The sequence below is a fragment of the Heterocephalus glaber genome, unplaced genomic scaffold (genome assembly GCF_053883595.1).
Source record: "Heterocephalus glaber isolate CG9 unplaced genomic scaffold, H.glaber_assembly_v1.0 deba00001457, whole genome shotgun sequence".
Lineage (NCBI taxonomy): Eukaryota > Metazoa > Chordata > Mammalia > Rodentia > Bathyergidae > Heterocephalus > Heterocephalus glaber.
Genome location: NW_028258305.1, coordinates 15,392,661 through 15,405,137, shown reverse-complemented (window position 1 = coordinate 15,405,137; position 12,477 = coordinate 15,392,661). Strand labels below are relative to the sequence as shown.

At 34.9% G+C, this 12,477-nt stretch overlaps 1 protein-coding gene across 11 annotated transcripts in view; it reads right to left on the bottom strand.

Moving 5' to 3' along the window:
* Asb3 (ankyrin repeat and SOCS box containing 3) overlaps positions 1 to 12,477 on the bottom strand; it is a 365,295-nt gene that overhangs the window by 320,600 nt on the left and 32,218 nt on the right. For all 11 annotated transcript variants that reach the window (XM_087216391.1, XM_087216392.1, XM_087216394.1 and 8 more), the window contains exon 3: positions 295 to 453. In XM_087216391.1, the coding sequence (XP_087072517.1) occupies positions 295 to 453 (159 nt within the window). The remainder of the gene's footprint in view (positions 1 to 294; positions 454 to 12,477) is intronic.

The following is a 12,477-nucleotide window of genomic DNA, read 5'->3' as shown; positions in this document are numbered from 1 at the left end:
CACAGGTAACCTTGTAAATACTGCTACAATTTAAACACTATCTAGTCTTCAGAACTAAGCTAACAAGGAAGGTGAATACAACTCAGAACAGATTTTGCAACTTTAAATAAACAGTTAAGTCCCAGATGTTACCATGCCAGGGTAGAAAACAAGAAGGAAACCTTTAAAAATACCTTTTCAGTTTCAGAATCACAGAAGTAGTAGTATATTTGCAAAAGAACATACCCTAAGTGTAACAGTTTCTCTAACAAAATAACAAATAACTGCATCTGGACTACAAATAGCATACATCACCTAAAAACAATGGTGTGGTTTCTTCTAAAGTAGTTGCGTTAGGATCTGCTCCAGCTTCTAAAAGAATCTGTGCAATCTTCCAATGTCCTTGACTTGCAGCAAAATGTAACGCACAAAAGCCTTCAAAAGTCTTTGTCTTAATGTAGTTTTCAGATGAATCTGTGGGACAATAAAGATCAATCAATGAGAAGATTATCCCTTCTGTTTCTCTGGCTTGAAAAGCAAAGATTACAGGAGGAATTTAATGAGATATTAAAATATAAGTAACTTGTAAAGGTTAGGTCTCGCAGTTTTTAAAACTCTAGAAAATCATGGAAGGTTCTACAGGGATCCCAGTATGAACAGCTCTTTAGTACCCTTACCACACAAATTCTGCCCATTCACTCTGATTTTCTCCTAATTTTTGGTGGGGAAAGGGAGGGAAGTGGCAGGGGTTGAAAGGTACCACGGCAGCAAGATCTGAGGAGGATACAGCACTAAAGCATTGCTTGAGCAAGATTGATTTATTTATTTCTAAATTTATTTCTAAATATCCATGAGAGAAATGGTCTTTTCTCTGGCATTACTTCCTTATCCCCAACTAGTAACATAAAGGTGGTTTTAAAAATTCCCTTTCTAAAGTAAAGCTATAATCAAATGGTAAATGAAGACTGCACTTTTAAAGGAATAAAATGTACTCCAAAGAAATCAAACAGTGACATACAACTTACAAGAAACTTGAGTCAACTTGGAAGTGTGTTTGTGATGAAAAACTGAAGGTTCTGGTAGCATTCAAATTATATAAATAATATCTACATCAAAATTTTTTAACTCCACAGCAGAAGATATACTGAGAGCTGACTTTCTTAGCTCTGCTTCCAAAAAACAGTAAAAGTCTAAGCTTATATTGGAAGGATGGACTTTAAGGTGAATGGTGAAAGCATTTCCAGAGTGGCAAAACAAAAAGAAACTTCTAAAAATATTTTCTCAAAATACCAGAAATGAAAATAATGCTTCTGACTAAAACACAGTAGTCATCTATTTTAAGTGATTCTTACAGTTATAACTCACTGATGAAACAGGTAGACCAAGACATAATATTTAAGAAGCAGCTTATAAGTATTTCAAAGGAAAGAGCCTCAAACTTTACAGGACACACAACTAAATCACAAGTTAAGGCAGAAACAGTGCTTCAGATACTACTCAGAAATTGGTCCTTATTCAAACTAGTTTATTTACATGAGTTGGACGTTGAGTCACTAGCTCATGTGCTAACCCTGTAGTTTTGTGGACACAAATCACATGAAAAACTAGGAACATGTGGGTATATATATAGATAACTGATATAAGTAAAGTTCCTAAATGGGAAATTTTATGAAAATATCAATAATTCTCAAAATAATAAATTTAATATAATCATAATAAAAATGCCAGTAGCGCTTTTGTTCATTTTATACTTGGTGAAGTGACTCAAGTTGCTGAGAGTGGGGTAGGACAGTTAAAACAAAGTTTAGAAAAATATGTAAGATAAGCCCTGAGGGGAGGCTTACACATTAAACCACATCTTAGAGCTGGAAAAGGTAAAATAATGGGGTACTGGTACAAATGCAGAGAGAAGGGTGCCTATTTGGGAATGGGGAAGCCAAGAGAAGAAAAAGACACCAAGGGAGAAGAAAGCTGGAGAGACCTAGACCAGTCCTACACTACAAAAAGCCAAGGGGTTTTCTTTTGGGAAAAAAAAAAAAAAAAAGATGAGATTTAATTTTGGACACTGAAATACTATGCATTATAACAGTGAACTTAAATGTAGCCCCCGACCCCACCCCCACAGACACATCTCCATCCAGTGCCAGGGATTAAACCCAAGGGTGACCTAATATTGAGCTACATCCCCAGCCCTTTTTATCTTACTTTGAAACAAGATCTCTCTGAATTATCAAAGTTGGCCTTGAACTTGCAATCCTCCTGCCTCAGCCTTCTGAGTGACTAAAATTAACACAGTATGTACTGCTGTGCCTAGTAGCATTTTTTAATCAACCAGGAAACAGTGAGAAGAGGGATCCTAAGATAGAAGCAGATGCTGATAAAAGATTTCAAATGTATGTCACAACTTCACTGCAGAGTGAGAAATTAAAAAATGCTGGCCTATGTAATTCTGAAAAATGTTACGGCTACAAACTGTAAGACTAAAAATAAAAGGAGCTATACATTAAAACTATAGTTAGTAAAGATGTTTCTTACAGAGGTAGAGATTAACAATCTTGAAACTACTATACATGCATATACTAAAACTGAACAAAACACAGATTGTAGATCAGAGATGTAGGCTACATACAAACAAAGAGGAAGGCTAAAATGAACCTTGAATGTGGTACTAGAGTCCAGCCATCAATATAAACCTGTATAACTTATCAGTATTAACTTCATATAAATATACATACAGAAATAATCATATATATACACATATATATGGGTTATGACCCATAAATACTTTTTCCAGCTCCATCTGCTGAAAAGGCTTAAAAGCAATGATATTCCAGTAGCCATGAGCACACCCAGTTCCTACATCTTGGTTTTGAATATCATTCTCCAACAAAAGAAACTAGGTCTCTTATAAGAATGGTTGATTCCACATACCACAGTGATATATGGGCACTCATGTTCATAATAGCAGTTTGTAATAGCTAAAACTTGGAAATAGCCCAATTGCCCATCCACTGGAAACTGGATAAAGAAGATGTGGTTTTTCTATAAAATGGAGTACTACTCAGCCACAAAGAACAAGAAATTAAAGACATTTATAGCTAAATGGATGTACACTGAGGCCATACTCTTAAGTGAAATAAATAGGACACACATGTGTAAATACCGAATAGTTTCTCTAGTGTGAGACACTGAAAGTGTAAATAAGAATTAAAATGATTAAAATGAATAACTGATAATTTGAAATAGGAAGAAAAGGCCCAAAGGGGTAGGGGAAGTGGGAGGGGAAGGGGAAAGGAAAGAAGGGAAAGGAAAAATTATAAGAAAAGGAAAAAATGGAAACAAAGTCTTTGTAAATAGGGAAAGGTGGAGGGGGTGAAGGGAGAGCAGGGGAATGGGGGGAAAAAATGAGAACCAAGATACATCATGTACAGGTACCAGTACCCAACAATAAATGTAAACATACTGTATACCTAAAATGTACCAATAAAAGAATTTAAGCAAAAAAAAAATTTATGAAATAGGTGTATATCAAAACATGAAGACTGACCCAGCACCGAGGAGCACAGCCACCCCCTGCACCAAGGAGGTGAGCCTTCTGGGCTGCATCATTGTTGGTGGGAGTGCAGACTGGTGCAACCATTGTGGAAATCAGTATGGAGATAACTCAAAGAACTAGGGCTAGAGGTCCCATTTGACCCAGCTATTCCCCTACTGGGTATCTTCCCCAAAGAATTAAAAGTATCATACCACAGTAATATATGTGCACTCATGTTTATAGTGGCACAGTTTATAATAGCTAAAGCTTGGAAACAGCCCAAATGGCCATCAACTGGAAACTGGATAAAAAAATGTGGTTGTTTTATAAAATGGAGTACTACTCAGCCATAAAGAATGAGAAACTAAAGACATTTATAGCTAAGTGGATGTATATTGAGGCTATACTCTTAAGTGAAATAAATAGGACATATGTGTAAATACGGAATAGTTTCTCTGGTGTGAGAAAATGAAAGTGTAAATAAGGACTAAAAGGTAAAATAGATAATGTGAAATAGGAAGAAAAAGGGCAAAGGGAAAGTGGGAGGGGTAGGGGAAAAGAAAGAAGGGAATGGAATTAATAGAGAAAATGAAAAAAATGGAACCAAAGTCTTTGTAAATAGGGAGGGACAGAGGGGTTGAAGGGAGGGCAGGGAAATGGGGAAAAAATAAGAACCAAGATAGAGTATGTAAAGGTGCAAATTCCCAATGATGAATGCCATCATATTGCATACCTAAAATGTGCCAATAATATTAATAATATTAAAAATTAATAATAAAAAATAATATATAAAAAAAGAATGGTTGATTCCAGGTTTGGAATAGGAAATATACAAAATGAGGCTGAAGCATATTGTAGGTTCACAAAGGTAAAAAGTGCTCAAAAAAAAAAAAAGATTGAGGGGCTGGGGATTTAGCTCAGTGGTTCTGGCGCCTGCTGCACAAGCGCCAAGGTCCTGAGTTTGATCCCCGGTACTGAAAAAAAAAAGAATGAAAAGGACACGAAACTCAATCTGAAAGGATGTCTAAAGCAATCTGAGAAACATCGTATATAACGCTGTCTTGGATTATAATATAAAATATGAAATAAACATCCATGAGTTCATGCAGAATAAATTCAGTTCATGACTGAATAAATAAATGGAAGAGATACATTCCCTAAACTGAAAAATTTCAACTAATTTATGGAGACACTCTCCAAGTTAATAGAGCTCAATTTCCATCACTCAAGTGTAGGCCACCCTCAGCTACTTTGCTACACCTTCCTGGGAAAAGGAAACAAAACTTCTGACATAATTACCTATGCATCAAAGAAGACAAAAGTCATTTCTTACTCAAGATGAGAAATACTGAAATCCATTTACTACTAACTTGAGATCTTGAAAGATTTTTGCCTATAGAAAAAGATATATTTACCTAAGCGTAAAACCACTAGACCAGAAATTTAACAGTGTTATAAGACTTAGGCTGCAATCCTAGCTCTGCCAATTACACTTTGGGTTACACTTTGGACCAATTACTTTAACTCTCTAAGGCTCAAGTTTGTAATGTAAAACAAGCATAAAATAGCTGGCCCAAACCTCAGAAGTTCAACAGAATTATGTAGATAGCATGAATTTTTGTAAAATACTAGTAAATGTAGAAAGATATGTAATCATTACAATTTTTATGTACCATAAGAGTTGTTATAAATTTGGTCAAGTCTTCAAAATATCATTTTAAGATTTTCAGCACTTATTGTAAACTGGTTTTGGAAGCTCCAACAATAAATGCCTGCCTTAAATTGATATGAGAATTTTACTAAAGGGACCTTATCCAACTCATACTGGACCATCAACTACCAATCTCTTATTTTCTTCCTTTCATTGTATTGGTTTTAATTTCTTAAAGTCTTTATTCTCAAAGAAAAGTGGTTTCTGCTTATCTACTTACAGAAACTTTAAGTAGTAAGGGCATTAATAATTTCTTAATGCAGAAGCACAACAAGCACTTCGAAACTTTCATAACAACTTGCAAATTTTTTGTTTACACTTTAAGGGTTTGGGGCCATCTGGGCTGGAACAATGCCAACCATCTGTGCAGGAGTGATAAGAGTAGGCCAGAACACTCTTACACCACACCTATCTCAGCTGACATAAGGAATCTTTCTACTTGGAAATAACTTTCTTATTCCTTGTAATAGTGGTAGTGATAGGTGGTAGATTATTACTTTTGTTTTTTCCTTAAACTCTATGAAGGAAAGCAGAACCATACAGTTTTCTGTAGAGAGACAGGTTAAAGTTTAAGATCAGACAGGACACTGTGACACACACAGGTAATTACGGCACACTGGGAAGCGGAGGCAGGAGGACAGCAAGTTTGAGCAACTGGGCAATTTTGTGAGGCTCACTCTCAAAAAATAAAAAGGGCTAGGGATGTAACTTGGGGCAAAGGTCCTGGATTGAATCCTCACTATTCCCAAAAAAAATTTAAAAGGGATCAGGACTGATCACAAGGGTGAAACATCTCTATATCATGTAGATTATACAGCCACCAAGCCTTCTACACAATTTATATATAAAATAATTTTCACAAAACTGGAAATTTTACCATGCACAAAATTGTCATGCATACAAGATGGAGGGGAAAAAAGTCAGTGGAGAAGAAGGGGTTGGAGGCATTACAAAGAAATTATACACAATTTAAAAATAAAAGACTAAGATAAAATATATATAATATCTGAAATACTTTTAACAGCAAAGGATCAATACCCATAACACGTAAAGAATTCTTTAAAGCCAGTGTAAGTCTGGAGCTTCCAACGAGAAATCCTGCCTGAAAATAAAATCAACACAGAGAAAAGCTGAGCTTCGAGAGAGACTCGGGTCCTCCTGACATCACTGTGAAAACCTGAGTCCAGCAACGCCTGTACAGACCTACCACTCAGACTTAGATTTATGTAAGCTCCATGCTCCTTTATCTAAGCTAGTCCACACAAGGCTTCTTTCACTCACTAATGAATAGTCCTGATTGAGATATCATATAATTTAGTAGTATCTATCAATATTTTAAACTTGTACATATGTAATGGTTAATTTTATACGGCAACCTGACTGGGTTGCCAAGATACCCACTAAGACATCATTTCTGGGTGCATCTGTAAGGATGTTTCAGGAAGAGATTAGCACTTAAATCAGTAGACTGGAGTAAACAAGTGGCTAAACATGCAATCTATTGACAATCCAACAGGACAAAAAGGCAGATCTCTAGGGATTTGAGCTAGGACATCCATCTTCTCCTGCCCTGGATATGAGTTCCTGGTTCTTGAGCCTTCAATTTCTGAATTTATACCAGTGCCCCTCTCCTGTCCTTCCTCTTATCCCCCAGTTCTCAGGTCTTTAGCCTCAGACTACGAATTTCCCCCATGGTTTCCCTAGTTCTCGGGCCTTGCAACTCAACTAAATTTACACACCAGCTTTCCTGGTTCTCCATCTCACACAATGGTATACCACGGGGCATCTCAGCCTCCATAACAACATAAACCAATTCCCACAGTAAAAACACTTCTCTTCCTCTCTCTCTCTCTCTCTCTCATTGGTTGTTTCTCTAGAAAATGTCGCCTTAATACAGCATACTTCTTGTAGTTAACAGCTATAACTCGGTATTTATTTTGCCATTTCATTTTTTTACATCTTCCAGGTTTTTTAATGAATTTTTTTTTGTAAAATTTATTCAACTGGACAGTATGTTTTAAATTTTCCCTGCTCAATTAACGGACTATGTGCATATATATATTTTCTATATATATGGGGTATATTTACATGTTAATAATGTACTGACATAATTATGAGAATTTCACATTTGAATCTATAACGGTACAAAAAAAAACAACCCACAAATCCAAGATCTGCCAATATACATCTTTTTCCTGCTGGTTTAAGAAAGATATCTGACAGTTTACCTATTTCCTACAGGTTTACCTAAACCCATTATTGCCAAGAACGGTGTACTGACATAAGTATGTGTCTGCTTTTAGTTCTGCTTCAGATCATAACTACATAATAAATAGTCATGTTACACTAAAATCCATCAGCCAAATGTTAAATGTCTGCACTGTAGTCGCTGACCACTGTCACATACATAGTTGCTTTTTTCATTTTGATATGTAGGAGAGCTTTACAGTAGAAACACCAGTAAACAACTTTTATACTATTAAAAGGCTTTTCTCCCTTCCTGAATGTTTTAATTGTACCATAGTACTTTGCCCACTGAAGAAGCTTCCTGTGGGCCCTGCAACTTTGTTGCTAGCTTGAGGTTGATTATTGTTGTTGTATAGTTCACTGTGTATAAAGTGTAGTTATGAGTATGATTTAAATAGAATGTTCAGTTTTTAATATTAGCCATAGCACTGGTTAGTATCTCAGTAGTTTCATGAAACGTTTCCTGTATTCTAATCTATTGTGAGAAATTCTGTGGTCTTTTTTTTATTGTCTTATAGTTAGTTCAATTTTGTAGATTTTAATAAGCAATAGTTTTTAAAGATGCAATAAACTTCCAACTAATATTTATCCATCTTTTGTGGACCCACAAACTGCATCTTTAAATCATAAATAAGTTTCCTTAAGTATACTTTTCTGATCTTTCACGCTTAGTGACAAGGAAGCACAAGAAAACTTTCAGTAGAATAGTTTTTATTTTGTAAACACTAATGTATTAAACTTGCTATACATTAAAGCAAATAATATGTATTTTTATTTAAAATGTATATATGAATTGGATGTCATAACTAGTTGACGTTTTTCATTGTGTTAGAGGTATTTTCACTAAACAAGGTCAATTGGTTACCTCAGTATTACAGCCAATATAGTCACTTCCCTGAGTCTGTTGTACTTTATTGTGTGAAGTCTGCAATTTGTGACTCTTACAGCTGTTGGTGAGGTGGGATGAGTGCACTTGATTTCTGTGGCAACAAAGATTTTCTTGGCCTCAAAAAAAAAAAATACAGCATACTTCTTGAGTCAGCAATTTCATTTCTAAAACTTCATCCTACAGAAATGCTTACACATGTGCACAAAGACACATGTATAAAGATGTTCATTAAAGCACTATTTATAATAGCAACACATTAACAAAATATCCATCAAAGGACAACAGTTAAATAAATTATACCACCGTGTAGACTATAAAATTCCATGCAATAGTGCTTTCACACTCAAAATGAAATGAGGAACTCTTGCAGAGTTCTGAGCAGAGACATGGTCTGACACAGTTAAAAACAATGGCTCCAATATTCCGAGTCACCTGCAATGGGAAGATGAGGGAGCAAGGCTGAAACAGAAGATCTGTTATAATGCTATTGCACCAATCTAGGCTAGAGATGATATGACTCAGACCAAGGTATTAATAATAGTAACAAATGTCTCATATTATGTGTGCATATGTATACACATTCATAGATATTATTATACAAAAACAGAAGGATTTACTGATTTGTTGGATGAGGGATGTAAGAAAAAAGGAATTAAGAATGCTCCAGAGTTTCTGACCTCAGCTGGGACAAGGCAATGTTTCTATTTTATAAATAAAGAAAGTGAACCACCGAAGAGTTAAAAGACCTGTCTCTAAAGTCACACCAAAAAAGTGGCAGAGTACCTACACACTATGTCCCTGTGACCATTAACTCTTAATCACTATGTTGTTATTCATCTAAAGAGCTTCAATATGTTACTATGCGCCTCCTATTGCAGCATAAACAAAAGGAACTCATGACCACTAAACCAGCATTACAGAAAATACTCAAAAGGAATCTACATACAGAAGATGAAGCAAGAAAAACACAACCATGAGAGCATGGGAAAGAATAAATCTTAGAAGAATGGAAAAGCAAATGAGAATTAGGAAAGAATCTAAGATAACTAATTCAGTAAACCATCAAACCTCTAAAATAAAGAAGAAAGAAATGAACACTGATTATTCAATACAACTAGAAGGAAAACAACAAAATGACAAGAACTAGCAGATATTTTTCTATAAGAACCTTCGATTTAAATGTTTAATTCTCTAAAAGATGCGGACTACCTGACTACAGTACAATACTTTAAAAACAAGACCCAACTATTGAAAAATTATGTGCCAATAAATTGGAAAATATAGAAATGAACAAATTTCTAGACACATATGGCCAATTACAGTTGAACCAAGGGGGTATAAAAACCTAACAGATGAATAAGAACCACTGAGCTTTTTGTTAGTTACTTTTCTCTCGTTGCTGAGACAAAATACCTGACACCCAAAGTTAAAGGGGGAAACGTTTATTTGGCTTACAGTTTGTAGAGTTTTCAGTCCATAATCAGCTGGCTCCCAGGCAAGGTGGCAGAGGGGTAAAACAGTTCATGGCATCGAAAGACCACAAAAGCAACAAGAGACCTTAATACTCTTTCTGCCCCTTTTATCTTATTCAGACTACTTAGGGCAGGTAGCACTCACACCCTTAATCCTAGTGCCCTTGGGTCTAGCCCTACCACAATCAATCACAAACTTTAGATTTAGCTACCTCCAAAATAACCTATGACCATATGAGGCTTTGGGGGGACATCTAGATACAAACTATAACAAGCTTGAAACAGTAATAAAAGATATTAGTATAAACAATGGCTTCCTGAACAGGACTCCAATAGCTCAGGAAATAATAGCAAAAATTAACAAGTGGAATTATATCAGATTTTAAATCTTCTGCACAACAGCCGGGAATTTAGCTCAGTGGTTCAACCACCTGCCTTGCAAGCATAAGGTCCCAAGTTCAATCCCTAGTACGAAAACAAAAACAAAAACAAAGAAATAAAATCTTCTGCATAACAAAGGAAACAACAGGATAAAAAGACAGTTTACAGAATGGAAGATAGTCTTTTTCAGCTATTCATTTGACAGTTAATGTCCAGAATATATAAAGAACTCAAAACATTCAACACCAAAAGAACAGGCAATCCAATCAATAAATGGGCACATGAGCAGGAATACACATTTCTCAAAAAAAGTACCAAGGGTCAATAATTATATGAAAAATATGCAATGTCTTTATGCACCAGGGAAATGAAAATCAAAACTACACTGAGATTCTGTCTCACCCTAGACACTATGACTATCAACAAAACCAAAAATAAGAAATGCAGGCAAAGATGATGGGGGAAAATTAGTTAATTAGTTAATTAGTAAAGCCATTATGGAAACAATATGGAGATTCATCAAAAAATAAAAATTACCATATGGTTCAGCTATACCCCGTCTTAAGTTTTTTACCGAAAGAACTCAAAGTCAGTATACAAAAGAGATACTTGCATACCCATGTTTATTATGGCACTGTTCACAACAGCCAAGTTACAGAATCAGTCTAGATGCACATCAGCACATAAAAGGATAAAGAAAATTTGTATGTATACAAAGAAGTACTATTCAGCCATAAAGAAGAATAAAATCATGTGATTTGCAGGAAAATGAATGAACCTGAAGACTATGATGTTAAACAAAATAAACCTAATTCAGAAAGACAAGTACCAAATTTTTCTTTCATATGGATTCTAGAAAAACAAAAAAGATGACATGAAAGAAGAATGAGAAGAACTAGGGAAGAGTAAGAGCCCAGGGATCTGAGGATAAAGAAAGTAAGAGGGAGAGTGAATGCAATGGAAGTACATTATTTGCATGTATGCAGATATCACAAAGAAACACTATCTTGTTCAATTAATATGTGCTGGGGTGTAGCTCAGTAGAAGAGTGCTTACCTATCAGGTACAACACCCTGGGTTGGAACCTCAGCACCACAAAAAACGAATAATAATAATAAATAAATTTTAAACCTTAAGAAAGTAATTAAAGATCTTTAAAAATATACTCCCTCAGGGCCGGGTATTTAGCTCAGTGGTTCTGGCGCCTGCCTTTCAAGTACAAGGTCCCGAGTTCAATCCCCGGTACCAAAAAAAAAAAAAAAAAAAAAATATATATATATATATATATATATATATATATATATTCCTCACATGTAGTTTTATGCTACCTACACCTTGTTTAAAAAAACTCAGTTATCATTCTTCAGTCAATGTTCTAGAATTTAAATAATGCAGAAAAATTTAAATTATACTTTATTAATGTATGGACTTAAACTAATTTATAAGGGGGGTATGGGCCAGAAGACAAATAAAACATTTTTTTAAGCAACCGATAGGCTATATAGCCCTTCTACTTCATTCCAATCTGATTTTTCTAGTTACTGAATTAGAAAATTAATTCTGACAGATTTTTGGACATTAGTTTCAACTCTCAAAATATCACAAAATATAACCAGATGCACTGAGGACTGAACCAAAAATTGTCACTATCTCCTACAATAGTGGATATACCTGTTTCATACCCTCTGCAAACCCTATTTCCTATCTTCCTACTCCTATTCTAATCCTTATATACATTATGTAGAAATTTATCCAAAGTTAATTCATAATGGTGAACTCCAAATATAGTGAGAACATTGTATTTTACTATTAACAACTATTCACATAGCTAGTTATGTGTGGCTACATTTTATCTTCCAAAAACATCAAGCTCAAAACAAGGATAGTCATACATGATAAAGTTCATATTTATTTACAATTTCTAAAGGAAATACAGATGAATTTGAACCACCAGTTCAAACACCTTCATTTAAAAGCATGCCCGTGATCATTCAGCAGGTGGAGGAAAAAAAAATCTATAACATACAAAATACACTATTCTGATGTGGGCAAGAGATGTAACAATATAATAGGAACAAGTTTTTAACTAGAAAAGAACATGCAAACTCATGCCTTTATTTGTCACTAGAAATAGTTTGAGAACTCAAGCTTTACAGTCAACCCCAGAGTCTGCAAACATATCTTAAGCTTTTGAAAATTTGAAGCACAAAGACTCTTCTTCTAATATCTTACTTTAAAGTAGTCGAAACAAATTTCCTGTATT